The sequence below is a fragment of the Scyliorhinus torazame genome, chromosome 31, assembly GCF_047496885.1.
Source record: "Scyliorhinus torazame isolate Kashiwa2021f chromosome 31, sScyTor2.1, whole genome shotgun sequence".
Taxonomy (NCBI): domain Eukaryota; kingdom Metazoa; phylum Chordata; class Chondrichthyes; order Carcharhiniformes; family Scyliorhinidae; genus Scyliorhinus; species Scyliorhinus torazame.
In genome coordinates this window covers 10,132,588-10,156,799 of record NC_092737.1, presented here as the reverse complement: position 1 = coordinate 10,156,799, position 24,212 = coordinate 10,132,588, and the positions used below count along the sequence as shown (strand labels likewise).

Sequence of the window (24,212 nt, the reverse complement as noted above, 5' to 3'; positions counted from 1 at the left end):
CAGTACTGACCCTCTGACAGTGCAGCACTCCCTCAGTACTGACCCTCTGACAGTGCGGCTCTCCCTCAGTACTGACCCTCTGACAGTGCGGCACTCCCTCAGTACTGACCCTCTGACAGTGCAACACTCCCTCAGTACTGACCCTCTGACAGTGCGGCACTCCCTCAGTACTGACCCTCTGACAGTGCGGTGCTCCCTCAGTACTGACCCTCTGACAGTGCGGCACTCCCTCAGCACTGACCCTCTGACAGTGCGGCACTCACTCAGTACTGACCCTCTGACAGTGCGGCACTCCCTCAGTACTGACCCTCTGACAGTGCGGCACTCCCTCACTTCTGACCCTCTGACAGTGCAGCACTCCCTCAGCACTGAGCCTCTGACAGTGCGGCACTCCCTCCGTACTGACCCTCTGACAGTGAAGCACACCCTCAGTACTAACCCTCTGACAGTGCAGCACTCCCTCAGTAATGACCCTCTGACAGTGCGGCACTCCCTCGGTACTGACCCTCTGACAGTGCGGCACTCCCTCAGTACTGACCCTCTGACAGTGCGGCACTCCCTCAGTACTGACCCTCTGACAGTGCGGCACTCCCTCAGTACTGACCCTCTGACAGTGCGGCACTCCCTCAGTACTGACCCTCTGACAGTGCAGCACTCCCTCAGTACTGACCCTCTGACAGTGCGGCACTCCCTCAGTACTGACCCTCTGACAGTACGGCACTCCCTCAGTACTGACCCTCTGACAGTGCGGCACTCCCTCAGTACTGACCCTCTGACAGTGCAACACTCCCTCAGTACTGACCCTCTGACAGTGCGGCACTCCCTCAGTACTGACCCTCTGACAGTGCGGTGCTCCCTCAGTACTGACCCTCTGACAGTGCGGCACTCCCTCAGCACTGACCCTCTGACAGTGCGGCACTCCCTCAGTACTGACCCTCTGACAGTGCGGCACTCCCTCAGTACTGACCCTCTGACAGTGCGGCACTCCCTCACTTCTGACCCTCTGACAGTGCAGCACTCCCTCAGCACTGAGCCTCTGACAGTGCGGCACTCCCTCCGTACTGACCCTCTGACAGTGAAGCACACCCTCAGTACTAACCCTCTGACAGTGCAGCACTCCCTCAGTAATGACCCTCTGACAGTGCGGCACTCCCTCGGTACTGACCCTCTGACAGTGCGGCACTCCCTCAGTACTGACCCTCTGACAGTGCGGCACTCCCTCAGTACTGACCCTCTGACAGTGCGGCACTCCCTCGGTACTGACCCTCTGACAGTGCGGCGCTCCCTCAGTACTGACCCTCTGACAGCGCGGCACTCCCTCAGTACTGACCCTCTGACAGTGCGGCACTCCCTCAGTACTGACCCTCTGACAGTGCGGCACTCCCTCAGTACTGACCCTCTGACAGTGCGGCACTCCCTCAGTACTGACCCTCTGACAGTGCGGCACTCCCTCAGTACTGACCCTCTGACAGTGCAGGACTCCCTCAGTACTGACCCTCTGACAGTGCGGCACTCCCTCAGTACTGACCCTCTGACAGCGCGGCACTCCCTCAGTACTGACCCTCTGACAGTGCGGCACTCCCTCAGTACTGACCCTCTGACAGTGCGGCACTCCCTCAGTACTGACCCTCTGACAGTGCGGCACTTGCTCAGTACTGACCCTCTGACAGTGCGGCACTCCCTCAGTACTGACCCTCTGACAGTGCGGCACTCCCTCAGTACTGACTCTCTGACAGTGCGGCACGCCCTCAGTCCTGACCCTCTGACAGTGCGGCACTCCCTCAGTACTGACCCTCTGACAGTGCGGCACTCCCTCAGTACTGACTCTCTGACAGTGCGGCACGCCCTCAGTCCTGACCCTCTGACAGTGCAGCACTCCCTCAGTACTGACCCACTGACAGCGCGGCACTCCCTCAGTACTGACCCTCTGACAGTGCGGCACTCCCTCAGTACTGACCCTCTGACAGTGCAGCACTCCCTCAGTACTGACCCTCTGACAGTGCGGCACTCCCTCAGTACTGACCCTCTGACAGTGCAGCACTCCCTCAGTACTGACCCTCTGACAGTGCAGCACTCCCTCAGTACTGACCCTCTGACAGTGCGGCACTCCCTCAGTACCGACCCTCTGACAGTGCGGCACTCCCTCAGTACTGACCCTCTGACAGTGCGGCACTCCCTCAGTACTGACCCTCTGACAGTGCGGCACTCCCTCAGTACTGACCCTCTGACAGTGCGGCACTCCCTCAGTACGAAACCCTCTGACAGTGCAGGACTCCCTCAGGACTGACCCTCTGACAGTGCGGCACTCCCTCAGTACTGACTCTCTGACAGTGCGGCACTCCCTCAGTACTGACCCCCTGACAGTGCGGCTCTCCCTCAGTACTGACCCTCTGACAGTGCAGCACTCCCTCAGTACTGACCCTCTGACAGTGCGGCACTACCTCAGTACTGACCCTCTGACAGTGCAGCACTCCCTCAGTACTGACCCTCTGACAGTACGGCACTCCCTCAGTACTGACCCTCTGACAGTGCAGCACTCCCTCAGTACTGACCCTCTGACAGTGCGGCACTACCTCAGTACTGACCGTCTGACAGTGCGGCACTCCCTCAGTACTGACCCTCTGACAGTGCAGCGCTCCCTCAGTACTGACCCTCTGACAGTGCAGCACTCCCTCAGTACTGACCCTCTGACAGTGCGGCGCTCCCTCAGTACTGACCCTCTGACAGCGCGGCACTCCCTCAGTACTGACCCTCTGACAGTGCGGCACTCCCTCAGTACTGACCCTCTGACAGTGCGGCACTCCCTCAGTACTGACCCTCTGACAGTGCGGCACTCCCTCAGTACTGACCCTCTGACAGTGCGGCACTCCCTCAGTACTGACCCTCTGACAGTGCGGCACTCCCTCAGTACTGACCCTCTGACAGTGCGGCGCTCCCTCAGTACTGACCCTCTGACAGTGCGGCACTCCCTCAGTACTGACGCTCTGACAGTGCGGCACTCCCTCAGTACTGACCCTCTGACAGTGCGGCACTCCCTCAGTACTGACCCTCTGACAGTGCGGCACTCCCTCGGTACTGACCCTCTGACAGTGCGGCACTCCCTCAGTACTGACCCTCTGACAGTGCGGCACTCCCTCAGTACTGACCCTCTGACAGTGTGCCACCCCAGATTTTGTGGTCAGTCCTCTGGAGTACGTCCCGACCTTCTGCCTCCAGGGGCAAGTGTATGGCCCAGTGAACCACGACTGCGATCAGCCACACGCTCCCGTCCCGCTGATGCACGGACAGACAGTGATTTGGTGCTGTTTCTCTCTCTCTCTCTCTCACAGATTTCACAGTCGGATGAACCTGCAGTTGTGTTTCATCAACGAAAGCAGCAGCGAGAGTGACACCGAGGAGCCTGCAGGGGGAGCCGCAGCCACACTACCCCCTCAGGTAGCAAGCCCGTCCCTTGACCATTTGCTCCCCTTGTCTGACAGGGGGTGGGTGAAAGGTCATGCTGGACACAGCGAGGTGAAAGGTCATCCCGGACGCAGCGAGGTGAAAGTGCCGGGCGGCGCACTGTTGTCAGAATTCCTGTTGTTAAGCAGCTTGATGATGACCCAATGAGACTTTGACCTTGGTGGCCAAGGAGCCGGGAACCGACGTTGGTGGGGAGAGGCGGTAGAGCGATGGGGGCGGGGAGAGGGGAGTCTGTCCAGGCGACCAGTCGTTCTCTGTGTGTTGTCGATAAAATTCCTTCGACAAACACGAAACAGAGCATTCATCATCTGGCAATATTTAAATGTTTATTCCACTGAAGTCCTTGAATGACCTGAATGATTGGAAGGTTACGTAGAACATAGAACACTACAGCGCAGTACAGGCCCTTCGGCCCTCGATGTTGCGCCGACCTGTGAAACCACTCTAAATCCCATCTACACTATTCCCTTATCGTCCATATGCCTATCCAATGACCATTTTAATGCCCTTAGTGTTGGCGAGTCCACTACTGTTGCAGGCAGGGCATTCCACGCCCTTACTACTCTCTGAGTAAAGAACCTACCTCTGACATCTGTCTTATATCTATCTCCCCTCAATTTAAAGCTATGTCCCCTCGTGCTAGACATCACCATCCGAGGAAAAAGGCTCTCACTGTCCACCCTATCCAATCCTCTGATCATCTTGTATGCCTCAATTAAGTCACCTCTTAACCTTCTCCTCTCGAACGAAAACAGCCTCAAGTCCCTCAGCCTTTCCTCATAAGATCTTCCCTCCATACCAGGCAACATTCTGGTAAATCTCCTCTGCACCCTTTCCAATACTTCCACATCCTTCCTATAATGTGGTGACCAGAATTGCACGCAATACTCCAAATGCGGCCGCACCCAGAGTTTTGTATAGTTGCAACATGACCTCATGGCTCCGAAACTCAATCCCTCTACCAATAAAAGCTAACACACCGTGCGCCTTCTTAACAACCCTCTCAACCTGGGTGGCAACTTTCAGGGATCTATGTACATGGACACCGAGATCTCTGCTCATCCACACTGCCAAGAATCTTACCATTAGCCCAGTACTCTGTCTTCCTGTTATTCCTTCCAAAATGAATCACCTCACACTTTTCTGCATTAAACTCCATTTGCCACCTCTCAGCCCAGCGCTACAGCTTATCTATGTCCCTCTGGATGTCCCATCTATGTTAGAGCTGGCCACATGGCCCATCATGTTCGTGCTGGCCCTCTGTCAGGGGGACATTTAACCAAAGCGTTGAAAACCAGGAGGGGTTTGGAACGAGTGGATGAGGGGAAAGTGTTTCCAGAGCAGGCAGGGACTGGATGGGCAGAATGGCCTTTTGCGGTGCTGTATGGTTCTGTCCCAGTGCTGACAGCTGTGTGCATCTTTCCAGGGGACTCGAGCTGAGGAAGCGGCTGCTGAAGGAAGTCTTCTCTCTCGCAGGAAGGAGCTGGAGTGCGAAGCCAAGCGTGGGCTGGCTTTGCTGAAGAGGCGACTCGATCTGCAGAAGCAGCAGGTGCGAGCAGCGAGCGAGGCCTTCATCGCGGCCGATACCCATCCCGCGTTGCTCGGCACGTGGTGACTCCGGCCCAGCGGGACAGGTTTCCATTAACTGGCTTCACAAATACCAGCTTGACACTCCCCAGTGCAGGAGCAAGTGGTCACCGCACTGTCCGAGAGTCAGCACTGAGGGAGTGCCGCACTGTCAGAGGGTCAGCACTGAGGGAGTGCCGCACTGTCAGAGGGTCAGTACTGAGGGAGTGCCGCACTGTCAGAGGGTCAGTACTGAGGGAGTGCCGCACTGTCAGAGGGTCAGCACTGAGGGAGTGCCGCACTGTCAGAGGGTCAGCACTGAGGGAGTGCCGCACTGTCAGAGGGTCAGCACTGAGGGAGTGCCGCACTGTCCGAGGGTCAGCACTGAGGGAGTGCTGCACTGTCAGAGGGTCAGTACTGAGGGAGTGCTGCACTGTCAGAGGGTCAGTACGGAGGGAGTGCCGCACTGTCAGAGGGTCAGTACTGAGGGAGTGCTGCACTGTCGGAGGGTCAGCACTGAGGGAGTGCCGCACTGTCAGAGGGGCAGTACTGAGGGAGTGCTGCACTGTCAGAGGGTCAGTACTGAGGGAGTGCCGCACTGTCCGAGGGTCAGCACTGAGGGAGTGCCGCACTGTCCGAGGGTCAGCACTGAGGGAGTGCCGCACTGTCAGAGGGTCAGCACTGAGGGAGTGCCGGACTGTCAGAGGGTCAGTACTGAGGGAGTGCCGCACTGTCCGAGGGTCAGCACTGAGGGAGTGCTGCACTGTCGGAGGGTCAGTACCGAGGGAGTGCCGGACTGTCAGAGGATCAGTACTGAGGGAGTGCTGCACTGTCAGAGGGTCAGTACTGAGGGAGTGCCGGACTGTCAGAGGATCAGTACTGAGGGAGTGCTGCACTGTCCGAGGGTCAGCACTGAGGGAGTGCCGCACTGTCAGAGGGTCAGTACTGAGGGAGTGCCGCACTGTCAGAGGGTCAGTACTGAGGGAGTGCCGGACTGTCAGAGGATCAGTACTGAGGGAGTGCTGCACTGTCCGAGGGTCAGCACTGAGGGAGTGCCGCACTGTCAGAGGGTCAGCACTGAGGGAGTGCCTCACTGTCCGAGGGTCAGCACTGAGGGAGTGCCGCACTGTCAGAGGGTCAGCACTGAGGGAGTGCCGGACTGTCAGAGGGTCAGTACTGAGGGAGTGCCGCACTGTCAGAGGGTCGGTACTGAGGGAGCGCCGCACTGTCAGAGGGTCAGTACTGAGGGAGCGCCGCACTGTCAGAGGGTCAGTACTGAGGGAGTGCTGCACTGTCAGAGGGTCAGTACTGAGGGAGCGCCGCACTGTCAGTATGACCATATTTAGGTTGAAACATTAAACTGAGACTCTGCGATCTCCGATGAATAAAAGGACCTCATTGGCTTTACATACTGAGGTTGTGAAAGGTGATATCGAAATACTCGAGTTTTTTTCGTTTGCAAATTCCGTGATAGAATTTATCTCTTTCTTCCTCAGTCGAAAGCCACTCCTAGGCGGAGTCAAGCTCTGGAACTGAGTGACCTGCGGCAGCTCGACACGAAACAGCTTCAGAATCGACAATCCAGCATCTTCTCCCAGATCCACAGTCAGTGTGTGCCAGCTCGGGGCAGCGGGAGGGGAGGGCAGGGGCAGTACTGTACCCGTCCTGGGAGTGTGTGATGGGGACAGTGTAGAGGGAGGGAGCTTTACTCTGTATCTAACCCTGTGCTGTACCTGTCCTGGGAGTGTTTGATGGGGACAGTGTAGAGGGAGCTTTACTCTGTATCTAACCCCGTGCTGTACCTGTCCTGGGAGTGTTTGATGGGGACAGTGTAGAGGGAGCTTTACTCTGTATCTAACCCTGTGCTGTACCTGTCCTGGGAGTGTTTGATGGGGAAAGTGTAGAGGGAGCTTTACTCTGTATCTAACCCCGTGCTGTACCTGTCCTGGGAGTGTTTGATGGGGACAGTGTAGAGGGAGCTTTACTCTGTACCTAACCCCGTGCTGTACCTGTCCTGGGAGTGTTTGATGGGGACAGTGTAGAGGGAGCTTTACTCTGTATCTAACCCCGTGCTGTACCTGTCCAGGGAGTGTTTGATGGGGACAGTGTAGAGGGAGCTTTACTCTGTATCTAACCCCGTGCTGTACCTGCCCTGCGAGTGTTTGATGGGGACAGTGTAGAGGGAGCTTTACTCTGTATCTAACCCCGTGCTGTACCTGCCCTGCGAGTGTTTGATGGGGACAGTGTAGAGGGAGCTTTACTCTGTATCTAACCCCGTGCTGTACCTGTCCAGGGAGTGTTTGATGGGGACAGTGTAGAGGGAGCTTTACTCTGTAACTAACCCCGTGCTGTACCTGCCCTGCGAGTGTTTGATGGGGACAGTGTAGAGGGAGCTTTACTCTGTACCTAACCCCGTGCTGTACCTGTCCTCGGAGTGTTTGATGGGGACAGTGTAGAGGGAGCTTTACTCTGTATCTAACCCCGTGCTGTACCTGTCCTGGGAGTGTTTGATGGGGACAGTGTGGGGGGAGCTTTACTCTGTATCTAACCAGTGCTGTACCTGTCCTGGGATTGTTTGATGGGGACAGTGCAGAGGGAGCTTTACTCTGTATCTAACCCCGTGCTGTACCTGTCCTGGGAGGGTTTGATGGGGACAGTGTAGAGGGAGCTTTACTCTGTATCTAACCCCGTGCTGTACCTGTCCTGGGAGTGTTTGATGGGGACAGTGTAGATGGAGCTTTACTCTGTATCTACCTGTATTTAAAATTCTCATCCTTGTTTTCGAATCTCTCCATGGCCTCTCCTCCCCTCCCGTCTCTGGAACCTCCTTCCGTCCCGTAACATTCCGCCATATCTACGCTCCTCCAATCCCGGTCTCTTCAACATCCCCCACCCACCATTTTAATCGTGCCTTCAGCTGGATTGGCCCCTCAGCTCCGGAATCCCCTCCTTAAACCCCTCCCTCCCTGCCTCTCCCCGCCTCTCTCTCCTTTAAGATACTTCCGAAAACATAGTTAGTTGACGATGCATTTGGCCCCCTGCCCTACTGTGTGACTCAATTTCCTTTCCATCACCTCCTGCAAAACCTCTCACTGGCCTTTTCTTGTACCGAAGGTGCTGTACAAATATGAGACATTGTCTGTGGTTTAAACCTGTTCTGCCTTGTTGTGCCACAGAGTTTAACTTGAAGCAGAGTTTGTGAGCTTGGTTCGTCAACTAGACTGAACCCGATTCTGCTTACTCACACCAGACGCTCGTCATTCGAGCCCCAATTCAGGGGCTTTGCGACATTAATCTTCACATTCAGGCGTCTGTCTGACACAGATCCTTGGTCCAATCCCACTTTTGGGCCCCGTCCTGTCTCCTCTATTGTAGCAGGGACTTAGAGGCACTGGAGAGGGTGAAAAATAAAAGATTTACTAAGAATGGTGTCAGAACAAACGAGATGGGAGCAGGAGAAGGCCATTCGGCCCATCGAGCCTGCACTGACCCTCTGAAAGAGCACTCGACCTAGGCCCACTCCCCCCTCGCCCTATCCCCTTAACCCCACCTAACATGCACATCCCTGGACACGAAGGGACAATTCAGCGCGGCCAATCCACCTAACCTGCACATCTTTGGACTGCGGGAGGAAACCGGAGCGCCCGGAGGAAACCCACGCGCACACGGGGGGAACGTGCTGACTCCGCACAGACGCCCGAGGTCGGGACCGAACCTGGGTCCCCGGCACCGTGAGGCAGCAGTGCTAACCACGTGGCCACCACGCCCCTCGAGCCTCCTCCCCCGATCAATGCGATGGTGGCTGACCTGATTGTGGCCTCAACTCCCAAGTTCCTGACGACCCCAGATAACCTTTCACCCCCATCGCTAATCCAGAATCTCTCCAGCTCGGCCTTACAAAATGCTCCAAGGTTCTGCTTCCTCCGCCTTCTGAGGAAGAGAGTTCCGGAGAGTCTGAGAGAAAATATTTCTCCCCATCTCCTTGGGAAACGAGGGACCACTCATTTCTAAACAGGCCTGAGAGGCTGGATAACTAGCGGAAACGTGTGTTCGGCCTGGGACTGCTCCCTCTGGGGAAAAGAGAAGGCCGAGAGGGGGGGCTAGACCTAATCGAGGTCTTTAAGATCATGACTGAGCCCCATAGATGTTGGACCAGGAGGACCAGGAGGTTATGTTAACGGGGCGGAAAAGTGACAGCAAGGACGCGTCGGACCGAATGGCCAGTGAAGGCGGGCACTTTGAATATTTCTGAGGCGGTAGTTGATGGAAAAGGGAATTAAAGGTTGTCGGGTGGAGATGGGAATGTAGAATTTGAAGCAGAATCAGACCCCCCCCCCCCCCCCCGCCCCCCCCCCCCCGCCCCCCCCCCCGCCCCAGTGCCTCTCAGGGGAAAGCAGCCTATGGTCACCTGGGACTACGGGGGCTTTTACTCGTTATTCATTCCGCTGCGCTTGTTGGGTGGGCCACCAGAGGGCAGTCACCGCTCAGAAACACACCTTTCACGACTTTGAGGAGGGCTGCCAACCCCACAGACTCTTCAGGAACCAGGGGGCGCAACAGGGACTCGCCAATGGCCTTGTTTCCGATTGTCTGGATGGAAATGGGAATTTTGCGGAATCACCGTGGCCCTCCCACTCGCCCCTCTGCCCCCCCCCTCCTTACCCCTTCTCTCTCTCTCTCTCTCTCTCTCTCTCTCTTCCCCCCCCCCCCCCCCCATCCCTCCAGGGTTAACACTTCCCTGGCCCGCGAACGATGTTCCTTTCTGGAAGCCAGGCCTCAATGCCAGGCCTTGCTTTTTGGACGCGCCTGAATAAATGAACCTCCATTCTCGCTACACCAGACTATAGAAATTCGGGAGGGTTGCAGGAAGCGTGCTGGGCCCTTTCAAGGACTATCGGGTTAGTCCCCCCCCCCCCCCCTCATTCCCCAGAATGCTGCAAATTTCCTTTTGAAAGTTTCTATTGGATCGGCTTCCTCCGTCTTTTTGGGAAGTGCCTGTCAGATCACAACAACTCGCTGTGTAAAAGCAAAAGAAATCTTCACCTCCCCCTCTACGCTCCCTTTCCTAATTCTGTGTCCCCTCCAGCCTGCCAGTGGAAAACAACTTCTCCTGGTTTATGCTCCCAAAGCCCTTCATGATCTTGAATCTCCCCCGCTCTCAGGAGAACAGATTCCCCAGTCTCTGACTGAAGACACTCAGCCCTGGTCCCATTCCAGTAAAGTCTCCTCCACCCTCTCCAGGTCCTCGATGTCCTTTTCGAAGTGCCGTGCCCCAGAATGGGACACCGTCCTTCAGCGGCGGCGTAATCACCTTTTAACCAAAGCTCACCATCGTCAAGCCCTCCCCTTCATTGGGGAGACTCAGCGCAGATTCCCTGGGGGCGATTCTCCGAGCCCCGCGCCGGACCTGACGCCCCGACGGCGGCATTCACCCCTGGTCGCTGCCGGCGGGAACTCTGCGGGAACTGTCGGGGGGCAGCCTGTGGGCTCCTTCACCGGGGTGGGGGGGGGGGGGGGGGGGGGCCTCCGGTGGGGCCTGGCCCTCGATCGGGGCCCACCAATCGGCGGGCCGGCCTCTTCCCCCCCCCCCCCCCCCCCGGCCTACTTCCTGGCACGGCCGGCCCCTGAACACCGACCCCCATGTTGGCGCGCTAAAGAAGTCCCCCGCGCATGCGCGCGTTGGCGCCCATTTGGCGCCGCGTAAGGAGGCTGGAGCGGTGTGAACCTCTCCAGCACCATGCTGGCCCTATTCACGACAGCGTTCATGACAGCGCGAACACTTGGGCTCAATATCGGAGAACCGCGCCCCCCCCCCCCCACTCTATCTTGACCCCGCCCCCTTTTTTGTCCTGTGTTGATTGGTTCCCTTGGCCTGCCCCAACACGCCCACCCCTCCCACACATGGCCACCTTGTTGTTCAGTTTTGTTTCCACCGATTTCTGACCTTTGTTCCCCTGTTAACACTTTCTGTTACCTCACCTTTTGCCGCGATTAACATTTCTTCAGACCTTACTACTACCATTAGCACCCCCTCCCGCATTGCCTTAAGGGTCCATAACCCCTTTGTCAATCTTCCCTTCGCTCCGACCTATCCCTTTCCTTCTGTTCTGCTCCTCCACCTCCAAACCCCCCCCCCTCCAACGATCTAATTCATCACATTTCTGTCCCTCTTCAGTGAGAAGAACCATACGGACTCGAAACGTTAAATCAGATCCTCGCTCCACAGACGCTGCCAGACCTGCTGAGTTTATGCAGCATTTTCTGTTTTTCCGGTTTCCAGCGTCTGCGGCATTTTGCTTTTATTACTCCTCGTGACTTCCTTGATTTTTGGGTTCTCCGTTCCCAAGATTCCCTGCGTTATTTTTTTCAAAGGTTTTGATCCTGGACGGCTCAATGGGGACAAACATCAGACTTGGTGGGTGGTCACCTCGGCTGTTAGTTGAATCCTAAGCCAAGTAAAGTATGAAATCAGTCACTAATACTTTTCTTGATATTTATTTACAGAATGCAGCATGTCTGCCCCCGACCTACTAACTCCCACTGTTTCAGAAGTCTTTCTTTCTGTTATTTTGAGAGAAGCGATGAGTATAAAATAAATAGAGAAACAGTCAACCCCTTTAGGGAAGTCTTTCTTTATATGTGCTCACGGTACTTCATCAATTAATGCCTTTCACCTCGGTATACGTAACCTCAATAATGTAATTAACATACTATTAAGACTGCATCATGATTGGTCAGTATTGACCCCTGACCCTGTTCTCCTGGTCAGGTCTCAACACCAAATTGATGGAACTTCTGGAGATTCGCGATGACCTGAAGACCGAGCAAGATGCCATGTTGGTCGAAATTGGAGACTTGACACATTGAATGCCAATGAAGGTGAGTGGATGGGTCACTTAAAGGGCATGGGAGCCTCCTGTGCTAGTGTTAAAGGGGATAGGTACCTCCTGTGCGAGTGTTAAAGGGGACAGGTTCCTCCTGTGCTAGTGTTAAAGGGGACAGGTGCCTCCTGTGCTTGTGTTAAAGGGGACAGGTACCTCCTGTGCTAGTGTTAAAGGGGACAGGTGTCTCCTGTGCTAGTGTTAAAGGGGACAGGTGTCTCCTGTGCTAGTGTTAAAGGGGACAGGTACCTGCTGTGCTAGTGTTAAAGGGGACAGGTAGCTCCTGTGCTAGTGTTAAAGGGGACAGGTGCCTCCTGTGCTAGTGTTAAAGGGAACATTGCCTCCTGTGCTAGTGTTAAAGGGGACAGGTGTCTCCTGTGCTAGTGTTAAAGGGGACAGGTGCCTCCTGTGCTAGTGATAAAGGGAACATTGCCTCCTGTGCGAGTGTTAAAGGGGACAGGTGCCTCCTGTGCTTGTGTTAAAGGGGACAGGTACCTCCTGTGCTAGTGTTAAAGGGGACAGGTGTCTCCTGTGCTAGTGTTAAAGGGGACAGGTGTCTCCTGTGCTAGTGTTAAAGGGGACAGGTACCTGCTGTGCTAGTGTTAAAGGGGACAGGTACCTGCTGTGCTAGTGTTAAAGGGGACAGGTAGCTCCTGTGCTAGTGTTAAAGGGGACAGGTGCCTCCTGTGCTAGTGTTAAAGGGAACATTGCCTCCTGTGCTAGTGTTAAAGGGGACAGGTGTCTCCTGTGCTAGTGTTAAAGGGGACAGGTGCCTCCTGTGCTAGTGTTAAAGGGAACATTGCCTCCTGTGCTAGTGTTAAAGGGGACAGGTGTCTCCTGTGCTAGTGTTAAAGGGGACAGGTGCCTCCTGTGCTAGTGTTAAAGGGAACATTGCCTCCTGTGCTAGTGTTAAAGGGGACAGGTACCTCCTGTGCTAGTGTTAAAGGGGACAGGTGTCGCCTGTGCTAGTGTTAAAGGGGACAGGTGCCTCCTGTGCTAGTGTTAAAGGGGACAGGTACCTCCTGTGCTAGTGTTAAAGGGGAAGGTGTCGCCTGTGCTAGTGTTAAAGGGGACAGGTACCTGCTGTGCTAGTGTTAAAGGGGACAGGTGTCTCCTGTGCTAGTGTTAAAGGGGACAGGTACCTGCTGTGCTAGTGTTAAAGGGGACAGGTACCTGCTGTGCTAGTGTTAAAGGGGACAGGCGTCGCCTGTGCTAGTGTTAAAGGGGACAGGTACCTCCTGTGCTAGTGTTAAAGGGGACAGGTACCTGCTGTGCTAGTGTTAAAGGGGACAGGTGTCTCCTGTGCTAGTGTTAAAGGGGACAGGTGTCTCCTGTGCTAGTGTTAAAGGGGACAGGTAGCTCCTGTGCTAGTGTTAAAGGGGACAGGTACCTCCTGTGCTAGTGTTAAAGGGGACAGGTGCCTCCTGTGCTAGTGTTAAAGGGGACAGGTGTCTCCTGTGCTAGTGTTAAAGGGGACAGGTACCTGCTGTGCTAGTGTTAAAGGGGACAGGTACCTGCTGTGCTAGTGTTAAAGGGGACAGGTAGCTCCTGTGCTAGTGTTAAAGGGGACAGGTGCCTCCTGTGCTAGTGTTAAAGGGAACATTGCCTCCTGTGCTAGTGTTAAAGGGGACAGGTGTCTCCTGTGCTAGTGTTAAAGGGGACAGGTGCCTCCTGTGCTAGTGATAAAGGGAACATTGCCTCCTGTGCGAGTGTTAAAGGGGACAGGTTCCTCCTGTGCTAGTGTTAAAGGGGACAGGTGCCTCCTGTGCTTGTGTTAAAGGGGACAGGTACCTCCTGTGCTAGTGTTAAAGGGGACAGGTGTCTCCTGTGCTAGTGTTAAAGGGGACAGGTGTCTCCTGTGCTAGTGTTAAAGGGGACAGGTACCTGCTGTGCTAGTGTTAAAGGGGACAGGTAGCTCCTGTGCTAGTGTTAAAGGGGACAGGTGCCTCCTGTGCTAGTGTTAAAGGGAACATTGCCTCCTGTGCTAGTGTTAAAGGGGACAGGTGCCTCCTGTGCTAGTGTTAAAGGGAACATTGCCTCCTGTGCTAGTGTTAAAGGGGACAGGTACCTCCTGTGCTAGTGTTAAAGGGGACAGGTGCCTCCTGTGCTAGTGTTAAAGGGGACAGGTACCTCCTGTGCTAGTGTTAAAGGGGAAGGCGTCGCCTGTGCTAGTGTTAAAGGGGACAGGTACCTCCTGTGCTAGTGTTAAAGGGGAAGGCGTCGCCTGTGCTAGTGTTAAAGGGGACAGGTACCTCCTGTGCTAGTGTTAAAGGGGACAGGTGTCTCCTGTGCTAGTGTTAAAGGGGACAGGTGTCTCCTGTGCTAGTGTTAAAGGGGACAGGTACCTGCTGTGCTAGTGTTAAAGGGGACAGGCGTCGCCTGTGCTAGTGTTAAAGGGAACATTGCCTCCTGTGCTAGTGTTAAAGGGGACAGGTGTCTCCTGTGCTAGTGTTAAAGGGGACAGGTGCCTCCTGTGCTAGTGATAAAGGGAACATTGCCTCCTGTGCGAGTGTTAAAGGGGACAGGTTCCTCCTGTGCTAGTGTTAAAGGGGACAGGTGCCTCCTGTGCTTGTGTTAAAGGGGACAGGTACCTCCTGTGCTAGTGTTAAAGGGGACAGGTGTCTCCTGTGCTAGTGTTAAAGGGGACAGGTGTCTCCTGTGCTAGTGTTAAAGGGGACAGGTACCTGCTGTGCTAGTGTTAAAGGGGACAGGTAGCTCCTGTGCTAGTGTTAAAGGGGACAGGTGCCTCCTGTGCTAGTGTTAAAGGGAACATTGCCTCCTGTGCTAGTGTTAAAGGGGACAGGTGCCTCCTGTGCTAGTGTTAAAGGGAACATTGCCTCCTGTGCTAGTGTTAAAGGGGACAGGTACCTCCTGTGCTAGTGTTAAAGGGGACAGGTGCCTCCTGTGCTAGTGTTAAAGGGGACAGGTACCTCCTGTGCTAGTGTTAAAGGGGACAGGTACCTGCTGTGCTAGTGTTAAAGGGGACAGGTACCTGCTGTGCTAGTGTTAAAGGGGACAGGTGTCTCCTGTGCTAGTGTTAAAGGGGACAGGTGCCTCCTGTGCTAGTGTTAAAGGGGACAGGTACCTGCTGTGCTAGTGTTAAAGGGGACAGGTACCTGCTGTGCTAGTGTTAAAGGGGACGGGTACCTGCTGTGCTAGTGTTAAAGGGGACAGGCGGCTGCTGCAATAACTTATCAGCTCTGGTAGGTGGAACAGGTCCCAGTGCCTGGTTACACCTCTTTGAATGGAAGTGCTTCTGTGTTCCCGTTTGGGTGACATTGTATTACCTTGGCTGAGTTGATTGCTCTCCCGTCCTGGGCCTCAATCCTGAGGGAGTGTTGCATTGTCAGAACTGCCTTCCTTTCGCTGTGAATTTAGATCAGGGCTTTAGCGGTTTTATAAATTCGAAGCCAGTCGGTGAAAAATGAAAGTCGACACTAACACTTCCCTTTTTAATAGTTTGTGGGGCACTGCATACATCGACTTCCTACTTACTAACCCAGTGTCCCAGCGGTCTCTCTTTATCAGTGCTCTTCGTACTTACTTAAACAATGCCCTTCACCAGTGTGTCTTTGTGTTCCGAACATACCATTCACATTGTCCCCCCACTCCAGGCTGACTTAGGCTTTTGATTGACGGAAGTCGAGGGTTATGGGGGGGTGGGGGGAGGGTCTGACAGGAGAATGGAATTGAGATGACAACCAGGTTAGCCATGATCTTTTTGGATGACGGTGCAGACTCAAGGGGCCGAATGGCCTACCTCTGCTCCCTCAATTCTGGCCTCTTACGCACCCCCCCCCCCCCCCGATTCCCATTGCGCCACCATTGGCGGCCCCCTAAGCTCTGGAATTTCCTCCCTCAACCCTCTCCACCGCTCTCCCCGTCCTCCTTTGAGGCGCTCAATAAAAACGAACCTCCTTGACCGAGCCCTTAACCACTTGTTTCTCATACCTGCGATGGGGCTCGGTGGCAAGGGTTGACTGGATACCCCTCCTGTGAAGTGGATTGCTCCTTTCGAGCTGATAGTGCGATATAAATGCAGCTTGTTTTATAAATGCCTCCTCGGGCTGTCCCGCGCCTTGGAGGCCTCAACCGTGACTCTGCGCTCCTCTCTCTCGCCTCTGAGATTGAAGGCAGTAGGCAGTAGGTTTGAGACATGGATAGAGCAGGGACAGGAATGGATGTTGCAGGTTCCGGGGTTTAGGTGTTTTAGTAAGCTCAGAGAAGGAGGCAAAAGAGGGGGAGGTGTGGCGCTGCTAGTCAAGAGCAGTATTACGGTGGCGGAGAGGATGCTAGATGGGGACTCTTCTTCCGAGGTAGTATTGGCTGAAGTTAGAAACAGGAAAGGAGAGGTCACCCTGTTGGGAGTTTTTTATAGGCCTCCTAATAGTTCTAGGGATGTAGAGGAAAGGATGGCGAAGATGATTCTGGATATGAGCGAAAGTAACAGGGTAGTTATTATGGGAGACTTTAACTTTCCAAATATTGACTGGAAAATATATAGTTCGAGTACAATAGAAGGGTCGTTTTTTGTACAGTGTGTGCAGGAGGGTTTCCTGAAACAATATGTTGACAGGCCAACAAGAGGCGAGGCCACGTTGGATTTGGTTTTGGGTAATGAACCAGGCCAGGTGTTGGATTTGGAGGTAGGAGAGCACTTTGGGGACAGTGACCACAATTCGGTGACGTTTACGTTAATGATGGAAAGGGATAAGTATACACCGCAGGGCAAGAGTTATAGCTGGGGGAAGGGCAATTATGATGCCATTAGACGTGACTTGGGGGGGATAAGGTGGAGAAGTAGGCTGCAAGTGTTGGGCACACTGGATAAGTGGGGCTTGTTCAAGGATCAGCTACTGCGTGTTCTTGATAAGTATGTACCGGTCAGACAGGGAGGAAGGCGTCGAGCGAGGGAACCGTGGTTTACCAAGGAAGTGGAATCTCTTGTTAAGAGGAAGAAGAAGGCCTATGTGAAGATGAAGTGTGAAGTTTCGGTTGGGGCGATGGATAGTTACAAGGTAGCGAGGAAGGATCTAAAGAGAGAGCTAAGACGAGCAAGGAGGGGACATGAGAAGTATTTGGCAGGAAGGATCAAGGAAAACCCAAAAGCTTTCTATAGGTATGTCAGGAATAAGCGAATGACTAGGGAAAGAGTAGGACCAGTCAAGGACAGGGATGGGAAATTGTGTGTGGAGTCTGAAGAGATAGGCGAGATACTAAATGAATATTTTTCGTCAGTATTCACTCAGGAAAAAGATAATGTTGTGGAGGAGAATGCTGAGCCCCAGGCTAATAGAATAGATGGCATTGAGGTACGTAGGGAAGAGGTGTTGGCAATTCTGGACAGGCTGAAAATAGATAAGTCCCCGGGACCTGATGGGATTTATCCTAGGATTCTATGGGAGGCCAGGGAAGAGATTGCTGGACCTTTGGCTTTGATTTTTATGTCATCATTGGCTACAGGAATAGTGCCAGAGGACTGGAGGACAGCAAATGTGGTCCCTTTGTTCAAAAAGGGGAGCAGAGACAACCCCAGCAACTATAGACCGGTGAGCCTCACGTCTGTAGTGGGTAAAGTCTTGGAGGGGATTATAAGGGACAAGATTTATAATCATCTAGATAGGAATAATATGATCAGGGATAGTCAGCATGGCTTTGTGAAGGGTAGGTCATGCCTCACAAACCTTATTGAGTTCTTTGAGAAGGTGACTGAACAGGTAGACGAGGGTAGAGCAGTTGATGTGGTGTATATGGATTTCAGCAAAGCGTTTGATAAGGTTCCCCACGGTAGGCTATTGCAAAAAATACGGAGGCTGGGGATTGAGGGTGATTTAGAGATGTGGATCAGAAATTGGCTAGCTGAAAGAAGACAGAGGGTGGTGGTTGATGGGAAATGTTCAGAATGGAGTACAGTCACAAGTGGAGTACCACAAGGATCTGTTCTGGGGCCGTTGCTGTTTGTCATTTTTATCAATGACCTAGAGGAAGGCGCAGAAGGGTGGGTGAGTAAATTTGCAGACGATACTAAAGTCGGTGGTGTTGTCGATAGTGTGGAAGGATGTAGCAGGTTACAGAGGGATATAGATAAGCTGCAGAGCTGGGCTGAGAGGTGGCAAATGGAGTTTAATGTAGAGAAGTGTGAGGTGATTCACTTTGGAAGGAATAACAGGAATGCGGAATATTTGGCTAATGGTAAAGTTCTTGAAAGTGTGGCTGAGCAGAGGGATCTAGGTGTCCATGTACATAGATCCCTGAAAGTTGCCACCCAGGTTGATAGGGTTGTGAAGAAGGCCTATGGAGTGTTGGCCTTTATTGGTAGAGGGATTGAGTTCCGGAGTCGGGAGGTCATGTTGCAGCTGTACAGAACTCTGGTCCGGCCGCATTTGGAGTATTGCGTACAGTTCTGGTCACCGCATTATAGGAAGGACGTGGAGGCTTTGGAGCGGGTGCAGAGGAGATTTACCAGGATGTTGCCTGGTATGGAGGGAAAATCTTATGAGGAAAGGCTGATGGACTTGAGGTTGTTTTCGTTGGAGAGAAGAAGGTTAAGAGGAGACTTAATAGAGGCATACAAAATGATCAGGGGGTTGGATAGGGTGGACAGTGAGAGCCTTCTCCCGCGGATGGATATGGCTGGCACGAGGGGACATAACTTTAAACTGAGGGGTAATAGATATAGGACAGAGGTCAGAGGTAGGTTCTTTACGCAAAGAGTAGTGAGGCCGTGGAATGCCCTACCTGCTACAGTAGTGAACTCGCCAACATTGAGGGCATTTAAAAGTTTATTGGATAAACATATGGATGATAATGGCATAGTGTAGGTTAGATGGCTTTTGTTTCGGTGCAACATCGTGGGCCGAAGGGCCTGTACTGCGCTGTATTGTTCTATGTTCTATGTTCTATGTTCCGCTCCCGCCCCAGAGACCTGAGCAGAAACCTCCAGGCTGACGCTCCAGTGTTGAGCGAGCGCTGCACCATTGGAGGTGCAGACCTTCAGGCGACGATCCAGGATTTTACCAGGATGTTGCCTGGCACGCAGGGCATTAGCTATGAGGAGCGGTTGAATAAACTCGGTTTATTCCCACTGGAACGACGGAGGTTGAGGGCCGACCTGATAGAGGTCTACAAAATTATGAGGGACATAGACAGAGTGGATAGTCAGAGGCTTTTCCCCAGGGTAGAGGGGTCAATTACTAGGGGGCAATAGTTTAAGGTGCGAGGGGCAAGGTTTAGAGTAGATGTACGAGGCAAGTTTTTTACACAGAGGGTAGTGGGTGCCTGGAACTCGCTGCCGGAGGAGGTGGTGGAAGCAGGGACGATAGTGACATTTAAGGGGCATCTTGACAAATACATGAATAGGATGGGAATAGAGGGATACGGACCCCGGAAGTGTAGAAGATTTTAATTCAGACGGGCAGCATGGTCGGCACTGGCTTGGAGGGCCGAAGGGCCTGTTCCTGTGCTGAACTTTTCTTTGTTCTTTGTTCTTTGATCCGGGGCCCTGCCCTCTCGGGTGAATGTGAAAGATTCCATGGCCCCTGTTGGGAAAATTAGTTCGCCCCGGGTGTCTTGGGACCGGTATTTACCTCTCGGCCAACAGTGGCCTGGGTCATTATCGCGTTAGTGCCTGTGGGATCTTGCTGTGCACGGATTGGCTGCCGTGTTTCCAACATTACAACAGCAACTGCGCCTCATTGGTGCTGAAACCGGAGAGTGGAATGCAAATCCTTCCCGTTATTCCACCCAATTCCGGTATAAACTATAGGGCAGCACGGTAGCACAGTGGTTAGCACAATTGCTTTACAGCTCCAGGGTCCCAGGTTCGATTCCCGGCTTGGGTCACTGTCTGTGTGGAGTCTGCACGTTCTCCCTGTGTGTGCGTGGGTTTCCTCCGGGTGCTCCGGTTTCCTCCCACAGTCCAAAGATGTGCAGGTTAGGTGGATTGGCTGTGATAAATTGCCCTTAGTGTCCAAAATTGCCCTTAGTGTCGGGAGGGGTTACTGGGTTATGGGGATAGGGTGGAGGTGTGGGCTTGGGTAGGGTGCTCTTTCCAAGAGCCTGTGCAGACTGGATGGGCCGAATGGCCTCCTTCTGCACTGTAAATTCTATGGAACTCGCCAGTCACTGTAGAAGACGCAGGAGCAGAATAGGCCATTCGGCCCATCGAGTCTGCTTCGCCATTCAATGACAGAATCGAGGGTTATGGGGATAAGGCGGGAAAGTGGAGTTGAGCGTGATCTGATGTGATAACCCTCAACTCCACTTTCCCGCCTTGTCCGCATAACCCTCGATCCCCTCACTGATTAACAATCTCGGCCTTGAGCATACTTAACCACCCGGCCTCGACAGCTCTCTGCGGTAAAGAATTCCACAGATTCACTCCCCTCCGAGAGAAGAAATTCCTCCTCGTCTCTGTCTGAAATGGACGACTCCCTCACTCTGAGATTCCGCCCGCTGGTCCCAGACTCTCCCACACAGGGAAACATCCTCCCAGCATCGACCCTGTCAAACCCCCCTGAGAATCCGATACGTCTCAATAAGGCCGCCTCTCATTCTTCTCAACCCCCAATGAGGACAGGCCCGACCTACTCAACCTCTCCTCATAAGAAAATCCCTCCCTCCCCGGGATCAACCGAGTGAACCTTCTCTGGTGGCCCCCAATGCCGGTGTATCCTTCCTGAGGAAAGGGGACCAAAACTGACTGGATTTATTCTAAATGATTTATTTTAATTTCTCAGGTTCCGCCTGATTCAGCCAAAGGACAGCGAAAAGTGAAGAGGTTTACATGATTGGGATTTGGTTTTTTTTTCTTGTGTTTATTTTTGTTGTTGTTTGCGGATTTTGCACCTGAGGGAAGACCTCCGATCCCAGTTTTCCGTTCCGGGATCGGAATCCGGTCAAGTCTCGGGCCTCCCGGCGAGGAGGTGAACTTTGAACCTTCGGATCCAGGCGTCCGCTTCAGTGGGGCGGAGTCGTGCCAGGAACGCACGAGAGGAGGGGCAAGCCATTCGGCCCCTCGAGTCTGTTCCGCCGCCGTTCAGCGAGCTCACGGCTGGCCTACGTCCTCCCCCCCCCCCCCCCCCCCCCCTCCCCACTCCCGTCCGCCCGTCACCCTCAATCTGCTTCGCCCAGCGATTCATTCCAGCCTGACACCCCTGATGCCTGTACCGGGGGTAGGTCGGCACTGTTGGAGGCACCACCTTCGGGATGTGACGTTAACCCCATCCGCCCCCAGGTGGACCTGGAGGATCCCGCGCCCCTTATTTGGAAGGGGAGAAGGGGCATGCTCTCCCTGGCGACGATCACGTTGCTGCTTTGTGGGATCCTGCTGTGCGCAAATTGGCTGCTGCGTTTGAGCTTCGTGAGGATGCGAGAGAGAATGCGCAACTGTCCTCTTCGAAAGCAAAGGTGGGGTGTTGCCTCGCCCTGAGGTAAACTGAGTTTGAGGTGGAGGGCAGCGCGGAGGGGAGGGAGGGGTCAGAGTTCAAAGAGTGCCGAGATCCCAGAGGGCCATGGGAGGAGTTCACAGAGATAGGGAATGGCAAGGCTCTGAAGGAATTTGAAAACTAGGATGAGAATTTAAAACGGTGAGGTTGGAGGCAGTGTAGGTGAACGAGCAGGGGGTGAGAGGTGAAGAGGGCCCATTTCAGTCCGATTTCTACCTGTGTGTTTTGTACAAGTGGATTGGGTTCCAGGGCTAAGGCCCACGCTTCGCAAGGATGGGGAATGTCCACTGGGTTAGTACAGAGGCTATTGGGATGTCCAGAGTGGGTCCATCGCCCAGTGACCAAACCTCCATCGTTTTACAATAAATCTGGAGGCTCCGGATGTGGAGTTTGGATGTAAAAGGCCATTCAGTCCAGCCGATCCGCGCCTCTGTCAACGCACCGCACAAACCTCCATCCTCCCCTCCACCTCACTCCATCGCCACATCCTCCTGTTCCTTTCCCCCCCTCCCTTAAATGCAGATTTCCTTCCCGAAGGGGGACTTTGGTGAACCCGATGAGGTTTTTTGCAACAATCGATGACAGCTTCAGTCACCGTGGCTGAGACTGGTTTCCAGTTCAGTGGGGAGGCAGTGGCTGAGGTATTGTCATTGGTCTAGTATTCCAGGGGCCCAGGGTAATGCTGTGGGGACCTGGTGGGATTCGAACCCACATCCCCAGAGCCTGGACCTCTGGATTACTGGACCAAAGGCGTCACCGTCACTCCCCTGAAAAAGAGCTTCTCCCAAATCCCCTATTGGATTGGTTAGTGACTGCCTTACTTTGAAAGCTCTTACACAGCCCTTAGATGCTTACCCTATCGAACCTTAAAGATCTTAGGCCGCGTAATTTCAGCACTTCCGTGTGTTATCGACGCGTTGGGAAATGTAGGATATCTAGGATTCGGAGACGCGCGAGGGCCCAGCGGCGGGTGTTTCCAGGAAGCGTCCAACGTGGGAGGAAGCAGTTGTATCCCAGTCCGCCATCTTTGTTCTGTCTGCGCCTGCAACCTCTGCGGCTCCCACCAGAGGCCCGCCCGCCAGCCCCCAGCCCACGTGGCCCCAGACAGACCAGCTGGAGCCTCGGGCCTAAGTGTGCAGGCCGCAATACTCCTTCCAGGCAACTACACACAGGCCTGTGCCAAACGTTACCCAGTGTCGCTGGTCCAGTCAGTATTCTCGTTAATACATTCATGATTTTTAAAAAAATATTTAGATATATATTTTTTTTAATTGCTGCTTTCCTCACCTTAACTGTTAACCACCGGATGTTTCTGTAAAATGTTCAGTACCAAAATAAAGGTTCATAAACCAAAAAATGTTTATTTATTTGGTCTCTCTCTCTCACTCGCGTGAGTTAGGAGTTCCAGTCCCACACACAGATGTACGCACATGATCCATGCCGACCCTCCGAGTACAGTACGTACTAAGGGAGTGCAGCACCGTTGGACCCGGGGCCGGGATCGAACCAGGGGCCTAGGTGGCGTGAGGCAGCAGTGATAATCACTGCGCCATCGTGCCACCCACCTCTCAGGTGGATTTAAAAGATCACATGGACTCCGTCAGGAAATGCCTCGGTGTTTTCCTCCCACCCAACCCCCTCATGCATCCTGGACAATATTCATCCGCCAATAAGCAGCATCAGAAGAAGTATGACTGTCCGCGATAGCGTTACCAGTGGGGTCTTGATGTGCACTGATTGCCTGCGTCACAACAGCGACCAGGTTTCAGAGGTGCACCGTTCGCTGCAGAGAGTGACTTAAGGTGCTGGACAAAAGTTTGATTGTTTACCCCTTCACCTTTTCCTCTCTCTCGGGCCTCCACACTTAGGCCCGAGGCTCCAGCTGGTCTGTCTGGGGCCACGTGGGCTGGCGGGCGGGCCTCTGGTGGGAGCCGCAGAGGTTGCAGGCGCAGACAGAACAAGATGGCGGACTGGGATACAACTGCTTCCTCCAAGTTGGAAGCTGGTGGCAATTTTTCAATATTCTTCCATGAGATGTGGGCATCCCTGGTTAGGCCGGTACTTGTAGCTCGCCCCTGATTTCCCCTTGGGAAGGTGGTGGGTGGGCCGCCTGCAGCCTTTGTGGCGTAAGTCCACCCACAGTGCTGTTAGGGAGTTCCACAATTTTGAGCCAGCGACAGCGAAGGAACGGCAGATATATTTCCCAGTCAGGATGGTGAGTGACTTCCCCTGGGCTAGTGCACGGTCAATTCCAGCTCCGCTTGATCCGGAGTCTCAACACAATTGAAATGAACAAATAATTCTTAGAAAATACCCAAAGTCTTTGGCCTTGGCTGCCCAATAATTACAGTCACGAGGTTTGTAAATTTACACACAATTTTATTAATAACAATAGCTATGATTAAATATGCAGCAAATACGACTGGTTAACTATTATCTAATTCCTAACCGCTCCCCTCCTAACTCGCCCCCACCCTCTACACGCACAAGACAGACAAACAAACACAGAGGGGAATAAAAGGTGTAAAATATTGCTGAAAGTGAAAGGAACAGAGTCTTTGTATCAGGTGGAAATTTCCCACCTGCTATGGGCCAGGGTTTAGAGAACCCCAAAGTGTATCATGGAGTTCCCCTGACCCACAACTTTTACTAGATTGTGGTATGGGGAGCACACGGCCCACTCTACAGGTGTGGGACAGCAGAAATGGAAAAGTATTTTTTAAAGCAAAACAATGTTTATTGTATGAACTCAAGTTAACCTTTTTGAAACATACAGTGAACATCTTAGCAACATTAATTCAAATACAACCCCCAAAGAATACAACACTAAGTAATCCTTAATAACTTCCCAAACAAC

At 53.5% G+C, this 24,212-nt stretch overlaps 1 protein-coding gene across 4 annotated transcripts in view; it reads left to right on the top strand.

Moving 5' to 3' along the window:
- LOC140404666 (schwannomin-interacting protein 1-like) overlaps positions 1–22,712 on the top strand; it is a 37,353-nt gene extending 14,641 nt beyond the window's left edge. For all 4 annotated transcript variants that reach the window (XM_072493306.1, XM_072493305.1, XM_072493307.1 and 1 more), the window contains exons 4-8: positions 3,330–3,435; positions 4,889–5,011; positions 6,525–6,633; positions 11,798–11,907; positions 20,648–22,712. In XM_072493306.1, coding sequence (XP_072349407.1) covers positions 3,330–3,435; positions 4,889–5,011; positions 6,525–6,633; positions 11,798–11,895 — 436 coding nt within the window. In that variant the 3' untranslated portion in view covers positions 11,896–11,907; positions 20,648–22,712. The remainder of the gene's footprint in view (positions 1–3,329; positions 3,436–4,888; positions 5,012–6,524; positions 6,634–11,797; positions 11,908–20,647) is intronic.
- The last annotated feature ends 1,500 nt before the right edge of the window (positions 22,713–24,212 follow it).